General features: G+C 46.5%; 1 protein-coding gene across 11 annotated transcripts in view; it reads right to left on the bottom strand.

The window, feature by feature from the left end:
* SLC44A3 (solute carrier family 44 member 3) overlaps nt 1-17762 on the bottom strand; it is an 86388-nt gene that overhangs the window by 42989 nt on the left and 25637 nt on the right. For all 11 annotated transcript variants that reach the window (XM_070367639.1, XM_070367638.1, XM_070367636.1 and 8 more), the window contains 4 exons: nt 16001-16161; nt 14104-14193; nt 12152-12276; nt 8203-8389 (listed from right to left, as the gene is read on the bottom strand). In XM_070367639.1, the coding sequence (XP_070223740.1) occupies nt 8203-8389; nt 12152-12276; nt 14104-14193; nt 16001-16161 (563 nt within the window). The remainder of the gene's footprint in view (nt 1-8202; nt 8390-12151; nt 12277-14103; nt 14194-16000; nt 16162-17762) is intronic.

The raw sequence follows: 17762 nt of genomic DNA on the forward strand, positions 1-17762 counted from the left end.
ATGGGGCCAGTCAACAAGCATGGGGTCACCAGTGACGGGGACACACTGGCGTTTGCAAGCACAGGACTACCATATCACACGTGATTTGGGGATGGATGAAGTTTCCAAAGAAGAGGAGAGATGATTTCCTCAACAGACAAAAGGCAAGTAAATACAAAGGCCTTGGGTGCTAAGGAGGGATTGTGTCTCCCTGGGGCTGCCAATGGCACATTCACACACACCCCAGCTTGGCACACTGATGGCAGCAGTCAGCAAGTGGAGGATGGCTAAAAGGGATACATCAGGACCCATACAGGCCACCACACTGCTGGCATTCCTCAAAGAAGCACAATGGGTACAGATATTATTCACTGACCACTTGACTGTTTTTGACCATCTTTACTGAAACCATCAACTATTCATTCTTCTGGTTCAGTAATAACCAGGCTATTTACAGACTTTCCTTTAGGGCAGGGTTTTTCAACCTCTCAACATAGCAATTGGCATTTTGGATCACATGAGTGTTAGGGGTGCGAAGTGGGGGAGTTGCCCTATGCATTGCAGGACATTAAGCAGCTTTCTTGGCCTCTACCCATTAGATGCCAGAAGCATCTTCCCTCCCCTCCTCCAGTTAAGACAACCCAAATGTCTGTAAACAAACTGCTGCTTGATAACCACAGCTTTAAGCAAACGTTCTGTGAAGAATCTGTGAAGGAGCTCTGGCTTCAGGGAGAAGCTTAGAACACGACTGTGGGTGGGGCAGATGTGTTTATGCACACATGACTGCCCTCTCCTGGATAGCTAGGTTAGTGCAGGCAAGAGCCTCTCATCAAAGTATCAGTTGCTTTGTTAATAATACTAACACATTACAATACTGTTACCACCACCTGTAGCTAACAGATGCTAGGGAACTGGATCCCAAGATGAGATTTGATCTGGAATGGTAGTGAAAAGGGCACTGAACAGGATGAAGGCCTGGTCCAATCTCGGCCTTGACATTTGTGATAAGCCACCTGGGCCTCCGTTCTCTAACTGTAAACATGAAGAGGGAAGACAAGATGAACTCGGAGCAGGGGTTACAGAGTCTGAGTCACACAGACTGAAATTCATATATCTCTTCTGTCTCCTAACGGCTGAACAACCTCAGGCAGGTTATGAGTTTGCAGGGCCTTTTAAAATCTGAAGATACTAATACCTACTTTTCATTTCCTTGTTGATTCCAACCAGTCTCGTGGCTCTAAATGCCATACGTATAGCTGTTATAAGGATTAAACAGGCAGTTGCTTAGCTGTAATTGAGGTATAAGTAGATATGATTTCAGTTGTGAAGTTAATAAATATTTATTCAGCATTCTAGATTTATGCTGGACGTCAGCTATTACGGGAAAAAAATGAAAAAAAGGCAAGCAAAAAAAATCAGAAAGAAGATACAGTCAGAGTGAATATCAGGAACTCACATGCTGCTACATTAGTTTATTCGCCTCCCCTTCTTCTGGACTGTTTATAATTGCTCCTCCAATTGTCTAAGAGTTTTTTTCCTATCCTCATGCTCAGTCAGTGACCTCATTTTTGGTTTCTCTGAGAAAACTGAAGCCATGGGAAAGTCTCTGGGAGCATCTACCCCATCTCTACCCCTCAGCTGCGTGTGTCCATAACTGGACACTCCACCTTAATACGATAAAGTGTCCGTGGTTCTAAGGGGAGCCCCTGCACTAGATCCCCTTTCTCATCTGCTTGAAGATACCACTTCAGAAAATTTCCCTCTGTTTCTTGCTTCCTTAAAATATTCTTCTTTACTGAATCATTTTTAATAATTTCCTATCTTAAAACCCCCTACTTTTGAACTCCCTTTACTCCTCCAGCTTCCTTCCTACTTCTCTGTTCCTCTTCACAGCCAAATATCTCGAGGTTGTCTCTTACTCTTTCCAATTCTTTTTCTCTTTCTCTTAAACCCGCTCTAATTGTGATCCACTCCCCCACACTGCTCTGAAACGGTTCTGTTTCACTTCCGTGCTGCTAACTTCAATGGTCAATCCTTAGCTCTTACCTGATCAGCAGCTTACGACACATTCAACATTTCACCCCAGTTCCTCTCCTGCTCATTGGTTGCTCCCTTTCAATTTCCTTTCCTTTTTCTTCCTCATCTCCAAGACCTCTTAACATTTACATGGCCCAAAGCACAGTCCTTGGATTTCTTTTCTATCTGCACTCACTCAAATCTCCTGGCTTTAAATACTATTCATGTATTCCCCAATTCCCAAATGTAGACCTCTAGCTGGGCCTCTCCAGAAACTTCAGACTCAAACCATTAACTCCCTGCCCGACATGTCCACCTGGATGTCTAAAAGATATTTCAATAAACACAACTAAAAATGAATTTTTGCTCTTCCTGGAAGATGTTCCACTCAAAGTCCTGTCCTGTCTCAGCTGATGGCCATCTCATCTTCCAGTTGCTCAAGCTAAAAAACCTCAGTGTCATCCCCAACTCCTCTTTCACATCCTTAATGTAATATTAGGAAATTCTTCAAAATAGACACAGAACCTGTATGTCACGGCATTTCCACCATTACAACCCTGTTCTAAGTCACTAACACCTCCTCCTTGAATCACTGCCATGAAAATGTGAGTCAGACCATGCCACTCTGCTGCTTAAAATGCTGCAATGACTTCCTGTCTCAGAAACAAAGTTCTGTAATGGCCCAGGAGGCCCAGTATCTGACCCTGTGACCCCAGCCTGAACCATGCTCCCCCTCAACCACACTACTCTGGGGAGCGGCCCTCCTGTGTCCCCAGAGCCGCTGCCTTTGCTGGCCCCTTTGCCTAGAACACTTCCCCTTCCTTCACATAGTCTCAGGGCTCTGCCCTCACCTCCTTCAAATCTTTGCTCACAATTATCTTCTCAATAAGGCCTTCCCCAATCATTAAATCCCCTCCTCAAGCATTTCTTGTTTTAAAAATATACTATGGAAATATAATAAATGCTAGAATACATTTAAGATGTCTGAATTTTACACAGTTTGAGGGTCCCTTGATAAGACGAAGAATACAAAGTTAGGTAGTTAGGTACTGAACCTTGCAAGAGTCCTTGCAAATGAAAGACCCTGAACTTTAAGCTTTAGGGGCTTGAAGGTAAACTTGTCTCGAATCTGATTTAAAGTGTTATGATAAGTTAATCTGATAAGTGTTATGGCAAAAAGTAGAACAGGTTAATTGGGGCTCCTTAAGCATTTATTCTGGAGTAGGAAATGGCAACCCACGCTAGTATTTTTGCCTGAAAAATTCCATGGACAAAGGAGCCTGGCAGGCTACAGTCCATGGGGTTGCAAAAGAGTCAGACATGATTGAGCACACACAGTACAACACAAGCATTTATTATTCTTCTCTGCTCTATTTTTTTCCTTACCACCTATCAAATTTGAATATACTATAAAATTCACTTACTCATTTTATTTAATGCTTATCTCCCTGTAGCCTTCAAACTGGAAGAAAAGCTGTATCTCCAGCATCTATAACAGGATCTGATATAGTAAATGTTCAATAAATACTTGTTCAATGAACGACTGCTTGAATGAATGAACCAATCTTCCTCAAATAATACATCCAATCAAAGAGATTTGAGACAACTTTCAGGAAGTCTTCCTAGAGATCATCATCATAACCTGGAGGAAATGCATCATGCAGCTAGCTGTAAATTTGGGTATTACAAGCAAGTTTTAAAGCAGTTTGAAAGACTGACATGTTACTAATGATTAGTGTGAATCATTAGTGGCAGTTTCTCAAGGAAGGCAGTGCAGCTGATTGGGATAATCTCCCAAATGATGCAGGCCCAACTTAAAACAGTCCGATGTTCTACCACATTCTGTGCACTTGGCCTCTTCCAGCCAACTGGCTTGGTGTCCTGCTGACACCCAGCCTGCCTGTGCCTCCCACTGGCTCAGCTTCTGCTCTGACAGCACGGGGCAGGGAAAAAGAGAAGAAAATCGCATGGCCATCATGCCTGGAGCTTACCTAGGTCTTTCTGTGTATACATCACACTCAATACAACATGGATGTGAATTCACTCCCTGACTCAGCACACGCTGAACTCACTCGAGGGCTGTGCACGGACCTTAGAGACAGAAAGAAAAATACACAGTCCCTGCCCTCCAGATGTTCATTCTCCTGAGGGGGGACAGCACACAAGTCATTATCTTGTGTGATTGTTTAGAGGCTTTGTCATCGCCTGACATAACACATTTATGCTCCTTTCCCCATTCCCTGTGTCTGGTTCACTGCTGTATCTCTAGTTCCCAACAGGCATTCAATGAATAGTTCTTAAAAGAATGAAGCATATACAAAATGTAAGGAAAAAAAAAGAAGAAATAGCTCGGTATGCTTAGGCAATTTATAAGAGAGTTTCCAAGAAATATATTGAAAGTGAAAGTATTAATCGCTCAGTTACGTCCGACTCTTTACAACCCCATGGACTGTAGCCCGCCAGGCTTCTCTGTCCATGGAATTATCCAGGCAAGAATACTGCAGTGGGTTGCCATTTCCTTCTCCAGGGGATCTTTCTGACCCAGGTATTGAACCCAGGTCTCCTGCATTGCAGGCAGATTCTTTACTGTTTGAGCCGCCAGGGATAGTTCCAAGAAATATATTACTCAAAACAAATCTTGAATAATGACTCGTTTTCCAAGCAGTGATGGGCAGAAAGTTGGGGTGAGGCTTAGGAAGGGGAGAAGATTCTAGACTAAGATCACAGCATGTGCAAAGACAACTAGATGTTCATGGAGGCTGTCTCCCTTCACACTTCCCCACGGGTACATAAACTTCGGAAAAGCAGGAGCTGTTTCAAATCTCTCCAGAGCTACCCCTCTTCCCCCTGTTCCTAGGACAGGGCTGGGCTACTAGGAAGCTTTTGTGAAATAACTTCAATTATCTTCTAGATCTCTGATAACCTAAAAAGAGGACAGTTTTCTTTTAGACTGTGTTCTCAAATATGCCAGGCAGAGAACAAACCACAAACCTGAAGTTAGTACTAGACATTCCTTGGTTGACATTAGTTCCTAATATAAGAAACACATACAAGCCCCCTATTTGCAAAGCAAAGCTCGAGTCCCATCTCAGCCTCCTAACTTCTTTATGAGGCAGCCTGGGGAAAGCACAATTTATCTACTGCAAAAATGGGAAAAAGGAAGCCCAGATTAACATTCAAGGAAGGCCAGAGCCAGCCTAGATCCCAGGTCCCTTGACGGGAGTCCCTCTAGCTGACCCTGCTTCTTCCTTTCCAAGCAGTCCTTTGCCTTTCAGCACGCTAGGCACATTCCTGTGATGACAGATCTCTTCTGACTGTAGTACCACTGGGAGAGAAAGCCACCCCCAGCCCAAACAGGCCCCTTTCTTCTACTGTTTCAACTCTGAGGCTTCCTGACCACCTAATGATAACTGAGGGTCATCAGGTCATCTGGGCTCTTTTCAACCTGCCAACCGCACCTACTATTACTGTGTTCCTGTAGCTACTTCTTCCACTGGATTCTAGTAATCACTGTCACATTGCTGGTAGCATACAAGTCCCAACTGACTAATTACTGTCATTTCTGGGGGGCCTGTCATTTCTTCTGCTCCACTGAAGGAATCCCCAAACAAGCCCAAGTTTGTCAACTAGTTAAGGGACTTATTAACAGTCACTAGATAAACAGCTCAGCAAAAAATGGCAAAAACTTATCAACCTAAGTTGACTTTTTATGCATTTTTTCTGTTTTACACAATAAAGTATTAACTATTCAGTCATGTGACACAATAAAAATCTCATAGTAGGTACCACTGAGGACACCCCCACAACACTGGGGACCTTGGGCGGAGACTGGAGAAGGGGCTGAGGGCTCTGTGACTGCCTGAGGGGACATGAGATGAGACAGGTGCTGCGCGGGCGTCCCTCACCACCCCCCACCTGGGCATCTGCTGAGGGAAAGTGAAATGAGACAGGTGCTGTGCGGGCGTCCCTCACCCGCCTATCACATGGGCATCTGCTGAGGATCCAAACAGCAGCAGATGACCCGCCCAGGCCTGGGGCTTGTCATCCTGGCACTGCATGAAAAGGCCTTTGAAGACAAAGGGACCTCTGTGTACCACGCTGGCCCACAGGTGAGTGGAAAGGAGAGGCAGGTGGCCTGGTTTCTATGCTGCCCAACCCTGGGGAGGAGGGAAGGCAGGAGCTCTGTCAACATCAGGCCTCCTGGAAGCCTGGTATCTACCTGCTCACAGATTCCTGCAGCACGTCCTGGGCACCCAGTTTCCTTTCTTGCCCTTCATATTTATTTTTATTTATTTGGTCTGGTCTTGGTTGCGGGATCTTGTAACTACAGCACGCAAACTCTTGGTTGTGGTCATGTGGGGTCTAGCTCCCCAACTAGGGATTAAACCCTGGCCCCTGCCTTGGGAGCAGAGTCTTAGCCACTAGACCACCAGGGAAGTCCCTCCTGCTCTTCAATTCATCTCACTTTTGCTCATTTATCTCCTTCCAAAATGGCCATGCTTTAATACATAACTTTCCAACATGCTGCCTTCTACCCTACAGAGCAGCCCACTGTCCCCACCCTCTTCTCAGCCCTGGGGCCCAGGCTGTTTAATGCTTCCCAGGCCTTGGACCCAACTGGGACCTAAGAAGGAGAACTGGAGGGGCACCCTGCTAGCAGATCAAGTCACCCCCTGCCAGAATTGGCCTTGGGGCATGTTCCTTTCCGACTGGGCCCCCAACTCTCAGGACCAGCTCTCGCCTGTCCTCTAGGACCAGGTTCTCTCCTATGCTTGGACATGACCCCACTAAACCCCTTTGCTTCTTTCTGTACTTTCTGATCATCTGGTGATTTCCAGCCCATCCTCTGAGAAGCCTTCCCTGTCTCACAAAGTCGGCTGGAGCCTCGCCATGGTACTCTCACAGCTCCCCAAATTTCTCCTCTAGTGATGTTCCCCTACCTTTGCCATCCTCACTGTGGGCAGAGGCCACCTCTCTTCCCCAGTGCCTTGCCAGGACCCTGCCCCACAGCCCTCACCTAACATTTGTGCATTAAAGAAAGAACTAAAGAATGTGTCCTGCTCCAAACCACAGAGACAATTCCCTCCACCCAGACTCACAGCCCGTAATGACAGCAGAGTGGGCAACTGTGCCCTGGAGGCTGGAGGAGGAAGGTCCCTCCCTGGTCCCAAGTCATGCTTCCCAAGGCCCCACCTCGTCCCTGTGGTTCTGGAGGACGAGGGCTCAGCACCACAGTCTACCACCCAGGGCGTCAAGTCCTGCCACCCCCTGCCACACCTCACTCCCAGCCCGCTCTGGCTTCAGCCCCTAGCCTGCCATGTTGCCCTCTAGTCACAGGCTGCAAACACCACAGTATGGGCGTAGCCCGCATCTGCCAGCCAGTCTCTGTGGTCACAACACTGCTTCGACTTGAACGAATAAAGCTCAGGAGGCCTAGTTTGATTTCCTAGCCCCGTATCTGAGACACAGGGACATGTGAGGCAGTGGAAAGAGCTCAGGTTCTAGAGCTAGAGCTGTTCTAGAGCGCTGGTGTCAGCTAGCTGGATGGCCTTCAGCAAATTACTTACTAGAACCTCAATGTTCTTGCCTATAACTCGAACATAACAACACTGGCATAAAAAGGGGGTTGCGAAGCTTAAAGAAGAGAACACAAGGAAGCACCTAGTACAGAGCTCAGAATTCAGGAAATTTTCAGCAAGCATTCACTTTCCTGCAGGTACCGAGGCCACTGCCTTCCTATCCGACCAGGACTAAGACTGCGTCGAGGAAATGAGCTAGAACGTGATTGTTCAATGTTGCCCCAGTTGAGACTTCCAACTGTCTCATGATTTCTGTTCTTTCATCTTTTCTTGGTAACAGAACCTTTTATTTTTAAACTGTGCACGGCTGCCCCCAAATGAAACAGCCTTGTCTTCTCAGGAGCAAGGCAATGCAGAGGTCTGTGTGCACTCCTGTTAAACTGGTTCTTCTGAGATAGCAACAACATTTCAGAAGGGTCTTTTTTTTTTTTCACATATTGATACAGTAGAGGGAAAAGAATTTCCTGCATCTCCCCATGACAGAGCCTCAAACACCATCACGGCTGCCACCAGAGGCCTTGAGCTGCATGGGAAGTCTGGTCCCTACAAAAACAGGCCAGTGGTTCCAGAATGCTGGGGCCTCTGTGCCTGACTCCAGCATCGTGGACCCCATCCCCACGGCCCTTACCTGCAGTCCCCAGGCTCAGGAGCACAGCCACCCAGAGGACCCAGAAGAAAATGAGGATGGCAAACGTCCACAGCGGCTGGAACAGCAGGAACGGAGAGCTGCTGATGGCTTTATTGGTGACTTGGAGAAGTTCAACTGTCAATTTGATCCTCTTTCTGAGGACATAAATCAAGATGAGTAGAACTGCCTGATGAAAAAGGGGTTAAATTATTCAAAATAATGAAGAACTGAGACGAACTTAAACCCTAATATTTTACTGACATCTCAGCAAACAGTTCTTCCTACTTTTATTATAATGGAATAGACATGTTCTCAAGTACTAATTGAGCATCTACTATGTGCTGATATTCATGCTAGATTCTGCTGCTACAACAGTGGACACGATAGAGCCTCTGCCCTAAATGAGCTTGCAGTCTGGTCAGAGAGAGAGAGAATAAGGTCCTTTGGCATCAGGGAACTATTTCTTTTTCCCAATAGCACCTCACATGCCAGAGAATGCTGAAGGACTGCAGAAGGGCAAGGGACCACAGAACAACGCTCTTTCCTTTGGGTCTCCTTCTTCTTCAGTTGCTGCTCCTTGGGATCTTTTGGGTAGTCCTTCCTGCTCTTTTGTGGTTATAGCATCCTTCTTAGATGCTTGAAACTTTCAAATAAAAACCTCCAGGGAGTTCCCTGGTTAGAACGCCATGCCCCCACTGCAGAGGGCACAGGTTCAATCCCTGATCAGGGAACTAAGATCCTACAAGCTATGCAATGCTGTCAATTTAAAACAAAAATCTCCAACCTCACCTTTCTCTACATGATGGATGAGTAAGCAATCAGTTACTGACCAGGCAGTGGGCATCCTCCAGTGTGCCAAACTCAACGTGTCCAGAACTGACTCCATCATCTTCACACAAAAATCTATTTCCCCCATATTCCCTACTCCAGCAGTCCTAATTTTTCTGCACTCTCCAAGAAAAAGTTAGGTTCCTCTCTTGCGGGCTTCCATCCTCCCCTACTGTAGCACTCAGCACCCTCTGCTGTGGATGTTTATTGCCTGCGTGGCACATTACTTGACGTCAAGCTTCTTGAGGGCAGGGCCATCCCTTACTGTCAAGGGCTGGCAAAGCGACAGCCATAGCACAATCTCAGTTTGCTGGCAGAGCTCCCAGTCTATTCTCTCCTCCCCACGTTGATGCCACAGCTCAAATCTCATCTTCTCTCTCCTAGACCCCTAATAACCTCCTCATTACCTTCTGCTTTTAATTCCCTTAACCCCCTACTCCTGACCTCATCCCTGCTCCAACACAAGCTAAAGGGATCTTTGTAAAACGTGCAGTCAAGGATGTCATCTCCCAGATCAGAATCCTTCGACCTTTCCCCAGAGCTCCTGGATAAAGACTGAAATCATCACCACCGCAAATCAGGACCTCCCCTGTCTGGTCCCTTCCTAACAAGGGAACATCCTACAGGCTCCTCTCTTGTCCACGTGACCCAGCACACCACTCCCGGAGCCCAAGATGCCATTCTTCTTCCCGCTGGACTCGGGTGTTGCTGCCCATGTGGATCTCATAGTCAAGTGGAGGGAAGTCAAGGGACAGAGGGATAAAATGTGCAAAACTGCTCCCGGGGCCTGAAGGGCCCAGCTGTGACCCAGCTGTGGGGACTGGCCTGAGGACCCAGGGAGAGATGCCTGGAGGAGACGTGAGACTTGTGAAAGCTGAGTAGGAATTTCCATTTCTGTGTCCTCAATGCCTAGCACAATCAACAAGGAAGAGGGACTTCGTTTTTTACTAAAAATTTTAATGAAGCAAAATGATAGAATCTTTAGGCAAATAAACTTGGATCTCCTGAGTGGCTGGTAGCTCCTGAATGGAATGCTAAAATGTGTGTATTTAATATGTGTGTGCTTTTCAACTTAAATATGTGTATGTGTATATAAAAGGCTCTCCTCATGTTCAAAGTACACCACGAGGGTACTGACCAGAACTGAAGAGTTAACTATCCCATTATTCCCTAGTCTCAGGGAGATCAGCGTTACCCACTGGGGACAGTGCTGGGGTGTGGGGTGGGCAGCAGAGCTGAGTCACCACAGGTGTCAAGCTTCTACTCCCCTTTCTGGGCTCTAGGCTGCAAACTGCTGCATCTCAGCCTGCGGCCCTAGGCTGACACCCTGAGGTGGGCAGCCAATGCCATTCATCCCCTTTTCTTCTTGCTGCTACTGGGTATATTGAAACCACTGAAATGATATTCCTAGGCAGCTCCCCTCACGGCGGGAATCTTGCCCTGTGCATCACGTCATGGCCTTGCTGGCTTTGTAGTTCATCTCATGGTGGGGTGTGTGCTGGCTGTGTGTTTTTTCTGGCCAGCTCCATTGTCTAGGGCAGGGCCCTGTGCAAAACAGGTGTTCAGAAATGGTGATGGTGACAGAGAGTCCTAGGGATCTTATCAGAACAAGCTCACCAGAAACTGGTACCTGGCAGAAATGAAGTAGCAGTGACACACGTGTCAATGAATGGTGTGTGAGCTGTGGTGCGGTTCCTCCCTCTCCTCTCGCAGCCTCCCCTTTCTCTATCCTTACACTCAATGAAGAGAATCCCCTGACCTGGCATCTGATGGCCACTGATGGTTCAGTGTGAGAAGACAAAGGGAGCCCTATGGAGGGCTGGGAAGGATAATGGTCGTGGGGGAAGTGGAAGGAGGTGAGCGCCCCTGGCTCCCAGCCCTGCTTCTCCCTGCCTCTTGTGCCCGACAGCCCAGCACCTGGCCTGGGGTGTGGGAGCCCTTTCTTCTCCAGCCTCCTGTCCAGGCCCCGGCTCAGCCATGGGCCTGGACCCAGGACAAACCAGGAGCTTTGCTGTATCGGATACTTGCTCCCTGAGATGCAGTTCATGTGAGGAACACAAACCTGACACCTCCCTGCTGCTGCTGCTGCTAAGTCGCTTCAGTCGTGTCTGACTCTATGCGACCCCATAGACGGCAGCCCACCAGGCTCCCCTGTCCCTGGGATTCTCCTGGCAAGAACACTGGAGTGGGTTGCCATTTCCTTCCCTAGAGAAGAGAAAATGTGAGGCCTGTGTCATATGTGAGAACTCAAGTATTTCCTTAAAGGAGAGAGCTGAGTCAGTGAGAGAGTTTGAGGCTCTTATGAGAACTGAGTTGCTGAAACATTTAATGGGCATGTGAAACCACCCCCCCGCCCCGTCATGCCTCCATGACATAACGCTTAGGAAGCAACACACTAAAGGATGCCCATGGGCCGCCTGAAGCCAACCCCAGGGCCTGTCCAGGCCTGTGATGTCAGCACCACGATCGGCATCCAGGAAGTGGCCTGAATGATTCTCAGTTGCCAACCATCCTCCCCCAACAACCTATATCTCCAGGCTCAATATTCTGTTTGCCCGCTCTCAGCCAGAGAATTCACTGGGGAGGCAGCAGGCTCCCTGCAAACCAGATGAACCTAGTGGCCGGCAGGTTTGGAGACAAAGGGCTCTCTGTGTTCAAGGGCAGTGGGAGCTGTCATGCCTTTGGGAGCAAAGCGTCCACTGGCTGGAGGAGGTGGTGGGGCTCTTCTCAAACCAGGAAGGAGGAACTGTTACAAGTCTGCCTCCCTCTCCACACGGTAGTGTTCACCCTACAGCTGCCTGGGGGTGAAAGCGGTCCTGCTATAGCAAGGGTGACGGATCAGCAAGGGTAACGAGTCAACTGCTGAGATGGCAGAAATGACTTGGAAAGAGGTAAGATTGTTTTTTCACTTTTTGAGGCTGCATTGCATTCCTACACAGGTATCTCAAATGAAATGTGAAGGCACTAAATGTGTATGTACAGTCACTACATTACTACGTACGCACCTTCTGCAGTGAAAAAAAAAAAAACAAATGCTCATTGTTTGGGGTTAAAATGCAACTGTTTGGACTTCAGAGTTCTGGCAGGCTACCTGATCTACTGCTGGAAGAGTGCTTCTTACCGTGACTACTGTAGATACAATAGCAAATCCCAGCAGACACTTCATATTTTCCCTTTCTGTGTCCAGTTCTATGCTGAGGTCATTGGTATAGTCATAGTACAGCCACCATAAGACACTGCAGACAACTGGAAAGCAAAACAGCAGTGGAACTCAGCACACATGCCATGAGGTAACCACCCTGCCCCCTGACACTGGGTGGCCCTGCTCAGGCAGTGGGTCCCAAATCCCTTGGGCTTTACAGGCAATGACCAACCCTCTGAAGCAGCTAGGCAGGGCCATGGCGGTCCATCGAGGAGCTGCCAGGCCTAGGGTGGCTGTGGATCTCTGGGAGATGTAGGAAGGTGACTCCAAAACACAGGTGTGTCCTGTGAGCCTAGCCCACAGGTGGGGCTGGGTGTGAGCATTGGAGGAAACCTTACAGACAGGATGGTGAGAGGAACAACATTAGAGTCCAAAGGCTAAAATTTCCAAACCAGCTCTGCAGGTGACAACTCCAGAGGAGCCTGGATATCGGCCTTGCTCTTGTTCCATTGCCAAGTCATGTCCAACTCTTTGCGACCCCATTAACTTCAGCATGCCAGGTTCCTCTGGCTTCCACTATCTCAAAGGAGTTTGCTCAAATTCATGTCCACTGAGTCTGTGATGCTATCTAAACATCTCATCCTCTGTTGCCCCCTTCTCCTTTTGCCTTCAGTCTTTCCCAGCATTAGGGTCTTTTCCCAATGAGTTGGCTCTTCATATCAGGTGGCAAAAATATTGAGTTTCAATTTTAGCATCAGTCTTTATAAAGAATAGTCAGAGTGAATTTCCTTTAGGACTGACTGGTTTGATCTCTTTGCTGTCCAAGGGACTTTCAAGAGTCTTCTCCAGCATCATAATTCAAAAGCATCCATTCTTTGGCACTCAGCCTTCCTTATGGCTCAACTCTCACATCTGTACTGGAATGACCATACCTTTGACTATATGGATACTGGCTTGACACCTACAAAACTGGCAGATGTCCTAACATCACAAATGCTCTGCATTTAGGGACCTGGTGACACCTGCACCACCTCCACAGTGGCTTCAGGGAGGGCATCTTTACCACTTGTAGGTGGGAAAGGGCATCCCTCACAAGCCGTCCTGCATGTCCTCCAGCACAGGCACACGGGGCACCTGTGAGCTGCAGGGCTGGGAGGTGCTGAGGACAGAACTGACTGTTCAGAAGATGAAACACTATGGTCATGCCAAGTATTTATTTGGTCATACCAATTATTAAAAATTAAAATATCCTATACCAGGATCCTATACTGCTGCCTTGATCTTCCTGCCTGCCCCTGTCCCTCAGATCTTCTTCCCTGACAACAACTGGATGGACCCAGGATCCAGCACTGAAAAGGCAAACAGTGGGCATGGGACATGTCTCTGGTACCCTGCCCAGCTCAAGGGCTGTGTCTCTTCAGACTGGCCTGAGCCTTTGCAGGGCAATATGGGCCCCTACGTGCCAATGGGGGATATGAAAATTCAGAAAAAATTCTTTAAAGGGCTTCCAACAGGCACTAGCAACCCACTCCAGTGTTCTTGCCTGGAGAATCCCAGGGACAGGGGAGCCTGGTGGGCTGCCATCTCTGGGGTCACACAGAGTTGGACATGACTGAAGCGACTTAGCAACAGGCACTAGAATTGGCTTTTAATGGATAAAACCAGTACCACTCACTGGGCTGGCTCATCTGAGAGTGCAGAAGAGATGGCAGGCCAGGCAGGAACTTTGCTGTTAGCTGTGAGACAGAAGCAGTCCTGGAGTCCTCCCTGTCCTCTTTGGGCCTGTGTTTCCTCTTACATAAAATGAGGGGGATGGACAAGAGCTTCTCTAAGATCCCATGTAGCTCAAAAATGCCAGCTTTTAAGTTCTACATGTAATAGAAAGGTTTTTCATTTGATCAAGAAGAAACCAATCAAGTGGAAATACTTACACAACAATCCCAAAACAATCAGTGCAATGAAAATGTGAACCAGAAGGGTGGTGATGAAGCGGAAGGTGAACATCATGGCCAAAGACAAGGCTAGAAAATTAAGCAAAACATACAAATTCTAACGACAATCAAGGCATGAAGGTGATGACGATGGGGCTGGAATGACTAAACCTTCTGAAAGAGTGAAGGCTGAGGACTTTCTTCAATCTCGAAATATCTCGGACCTCTATCAAACAGAAAAACAAGACATACCCAGGCCACCCCCTGAAGCATGTACAAGTTCAGCCTGTGACAGTAAGCCATGTCCTGAAAGCGCTAGCATGCTTCTTGAATTATAAAAATGTTTTCAAAGCAGGTATTATTCCCAAATACCCTAAACTTTTTTTTTATGTCCAAATGAAACATCTAAAATTTTTTTATTAAAATTAACTCTTTTGATTTCATAACTTAAAAGTTCTAATTTTGTGTTCTCAGATATCCTCACTAAATATGAAAGATGAATGCCTTTAAAAATGAAAAATGTAAGATAATTATATAAGATATATGTATAAAAATTTGCATATCTGTTTCCACTTTGGGGGTTTTTAAGCTTATGAATTTATTGAAAATGAAAGTGTTAGCCACTCAGTCCTGTCTGACTCTGTGACCTATGGACTGTAGCCCACCAGGCTCCTCTGTCCATGGGATTTCCTAGGCAAAAATACTTCTCCCAACCCAGGGATCAAACCTGGGTCTCCTGTATTGCAGGCAGATTCTTTACCATCAGAGTCACCAGGGAACTTCAGTGAATTTATAGATACTATTTTACTTTTCTTCTGAACCAGAATTCAAGATTACATATAGGCATTTCAGTGTAGTGATTAAGATCATGGGTTTGAAATCAGACAGATCTGGGCCGAGTCCCAGCTCTGCCACCTCCACTAGATGTGTAACCTTGGTCAAGGCTCAGACCTCTCTAGGCCTCAGTTTCCTCTCATACAAATGGTGACAGGATTCTGATGAGGTTTAAAGAGTTAACAATAAGCACAATGCCTGGCGCATGTGGGTCATAAGAAGTCTGGAAGTTACACAGTGGTGGCTAGTTAAGCACCCCCAAGCATTCAGGAATTAGTAAACTTTGGGTAATGAAATTATGGAAACCTCAATTTATAAACTGGAAACATGATGTTAATGGATGATCAAAGAGCTTCTTTCAACCTTCCAAGGTTGGGAGGCAGCCATTGTAAATGACAGGGGTAAATAACAGGCCACTAACTACTATTGCCTAGAGCAACAGAGAGTATTAACTCATTCAAAGAGAAGGCTGACTCCTAAAAGGACTCATCAAGCTAAAATAGCAAAAGGGAAGTTAAACCATCAGGAGTGGAGAAGTGGCTGCTTCCAGAAAGACCCGGAAAAGGCAGGATCCGGTGCAAAGCCTTGACCTGCCTGCAACCCAGCAAGCCTGTTCCTAGGAGGAGCTGGGTCCACCGGCTCAGTGCCCTCTGGCGCTAACATGATGGACACACCCTCCTTCCCCTCCTCAGTAGGCTCTGACCTGGCTTGCCTGCAGGAAGAGGCGCTACAGAATGTCCACACTTGCTGGACATGCATTTCTGGCACCTTCCATGGCCAGTTCACAAAGTGGCAATGTGCTCTGCACATCCATCTTCAGGCAGAGCTGAGGAGCAGACCCTGGAACATCATCAATGTCTAAGGCAACCTCCACCTAGTGAGGCCTCTAGGCAGGATCAGCTGGCCTTTTCCCAGTCTTACTACCCCTCCCCCACTTGAACTTGAAACACTGACAATATCTACAAAGAAAAGATATGAAGTGAAGTTTTTCATTGTACAGCACACATAAGTGCTAGAAATTTTGGTATAAATAGTCATTGAAGAAAAATTAATGAAAAATTACCAAAGGCGAGGATACAGAGGCCGAGGACTGTGTCTCTTCCTGACATTATTCCACTTAGAATTCGATGGAGGGAGTCCACATCATTGATCAGAACAGATGCAAACAGAGAATAACACTCAGGAGTTTGAGGGATGCATCGATTAAACAAGGGAAAAGACTTGCTAAAAAGAAAAGATAGAATAAGTGGCAAAGATGTTGATTTCATTTATCTTAAAAAAGATACTTATTTAAAATTCTCAGCAACCAAAATGTATAAGATCTAAAGTAATAAAAAGAAGGTTAAAGCCCTGTTTGCAATGTACACCTTACAAAGCCAAGCATCTGTGCTGTCAGTGTTTAGCTAATGCCTGGCTGGGAAACTGATTATAGGGACCCACAGACACCCAAAACCTAAACTCGGGGAGTGACATTGCTGAGTCTCATATCTTGGCCCTTCCTGGATAACAACAACCAACTCCAACACAAGAATCACATTTCTTTAGGGAACTTTTACAGCTAAAGACTGGCTCAGTCAGAAGGTGTACTAATGAAACCACAAGCTTTATTTCTATCCTCTTTATGAAGACATATAAAGCTTGAGAGTTTTGTTATGAACAGAATGAGTGCTTTAGAAATGAGTGATAAATATATGAGTGAAACTGTGGGTGGTACCTGTCTTAGGTAGATGAGAAAGCTGACCTCTTTTAGAGCCCTTCCTGAAATGGAAAAATGCCCAGGAATGTTCCTCCTAATGAATTTAATGTACCCACAAATACCTTCACAGCATCGCACTCTTCTTTCCTTCTGTGGGCCCCAAAGAGTGGAAATAATCCCAACCCATGAAGTCCCTAATTATCTGACAAATTGCTAAAGTATTAGGCAGTTACCGAATATTTTGTGAAATGTGTGAAGATGAAGCAAGGGGAACTGTTGGGGGCCAGAGTGAGGTACTCCGCCCGTGACAAAGGTCATGAGGAAGGAGGCTCGACATACGCAAAGGCGGGATCGAGCCTCAGGAGTCCCCCTGGAACTCCTCGAGCATCTACCCCCATTACCAGAGCCTGCCTATTTTACTACTTTGTGCTCTCACCTACATCTCTGACTTTAAGGGGGGCTGTACCCCACGACCTCTTTCGGAGGAGTTAACCTAGAGCTCCAGTTAATAATAATTCCTGGGCGTGATAAGAGTGTTTTAACCTACAAACTCCTCTGAAGGTTCTCTGGCCTGCCTGACAGGCTTGTCCGGCCACATGTGATTGCTCACAGCCTCCCAACCATGAGAGGCATGAGATGCTTTAAACCTTCTAAAAACAGGTTCCTTAGAAAAGTTAGAAAACTATTAGTATAAGTATAATGGGCTGATTAGAAATTGTATTGGTGAAGGGTTTTTCATTTGTTGAGCCAATGTCTGTTGCTAAGTCTCCACATCCCCTGCCCTTACACACATTAATGAATATATAGAAGAAATAAGTATTAACCTTTGATATTAATCACGTTAGACCTTAGGCTAAGTAAATTCTTTCCTTAACTAAAACCCACTACACCCTCACCCTGTAGGAATGTAACTTTATTTGGGTGGTATCTGTTTTAAGAATAATCACCCCTGGAGAAATAAGTGTCCTGGTTGACTGACCGTTGTCACAAGGAGAGAGTCATAAATTGTCAGCAGGCCCCCCTGGCCAGAAGATGATGTAACACCCCTAAGACCTCTGTATATATTTGTATGAAGCACCTGACTTTGATAAAAGTCAGGACTGCTGACCCCACGTGACTTTTGCATAAC

This window comes from Bos mutus, chromosome 3, assembly GCF_027580195.1.
Source record: "Bos mutus isolate GX-2022 chromosome 3, NWIPB_WYAK_1.1, whole genome shotgun sequence".
NCBI classification, from domain to species: domain Eukaryota; kingdom Metazoa; phylum Chordata; class Mammalia; order Artiodactyla; family Bovidae; genus Bos; species Bos mutus.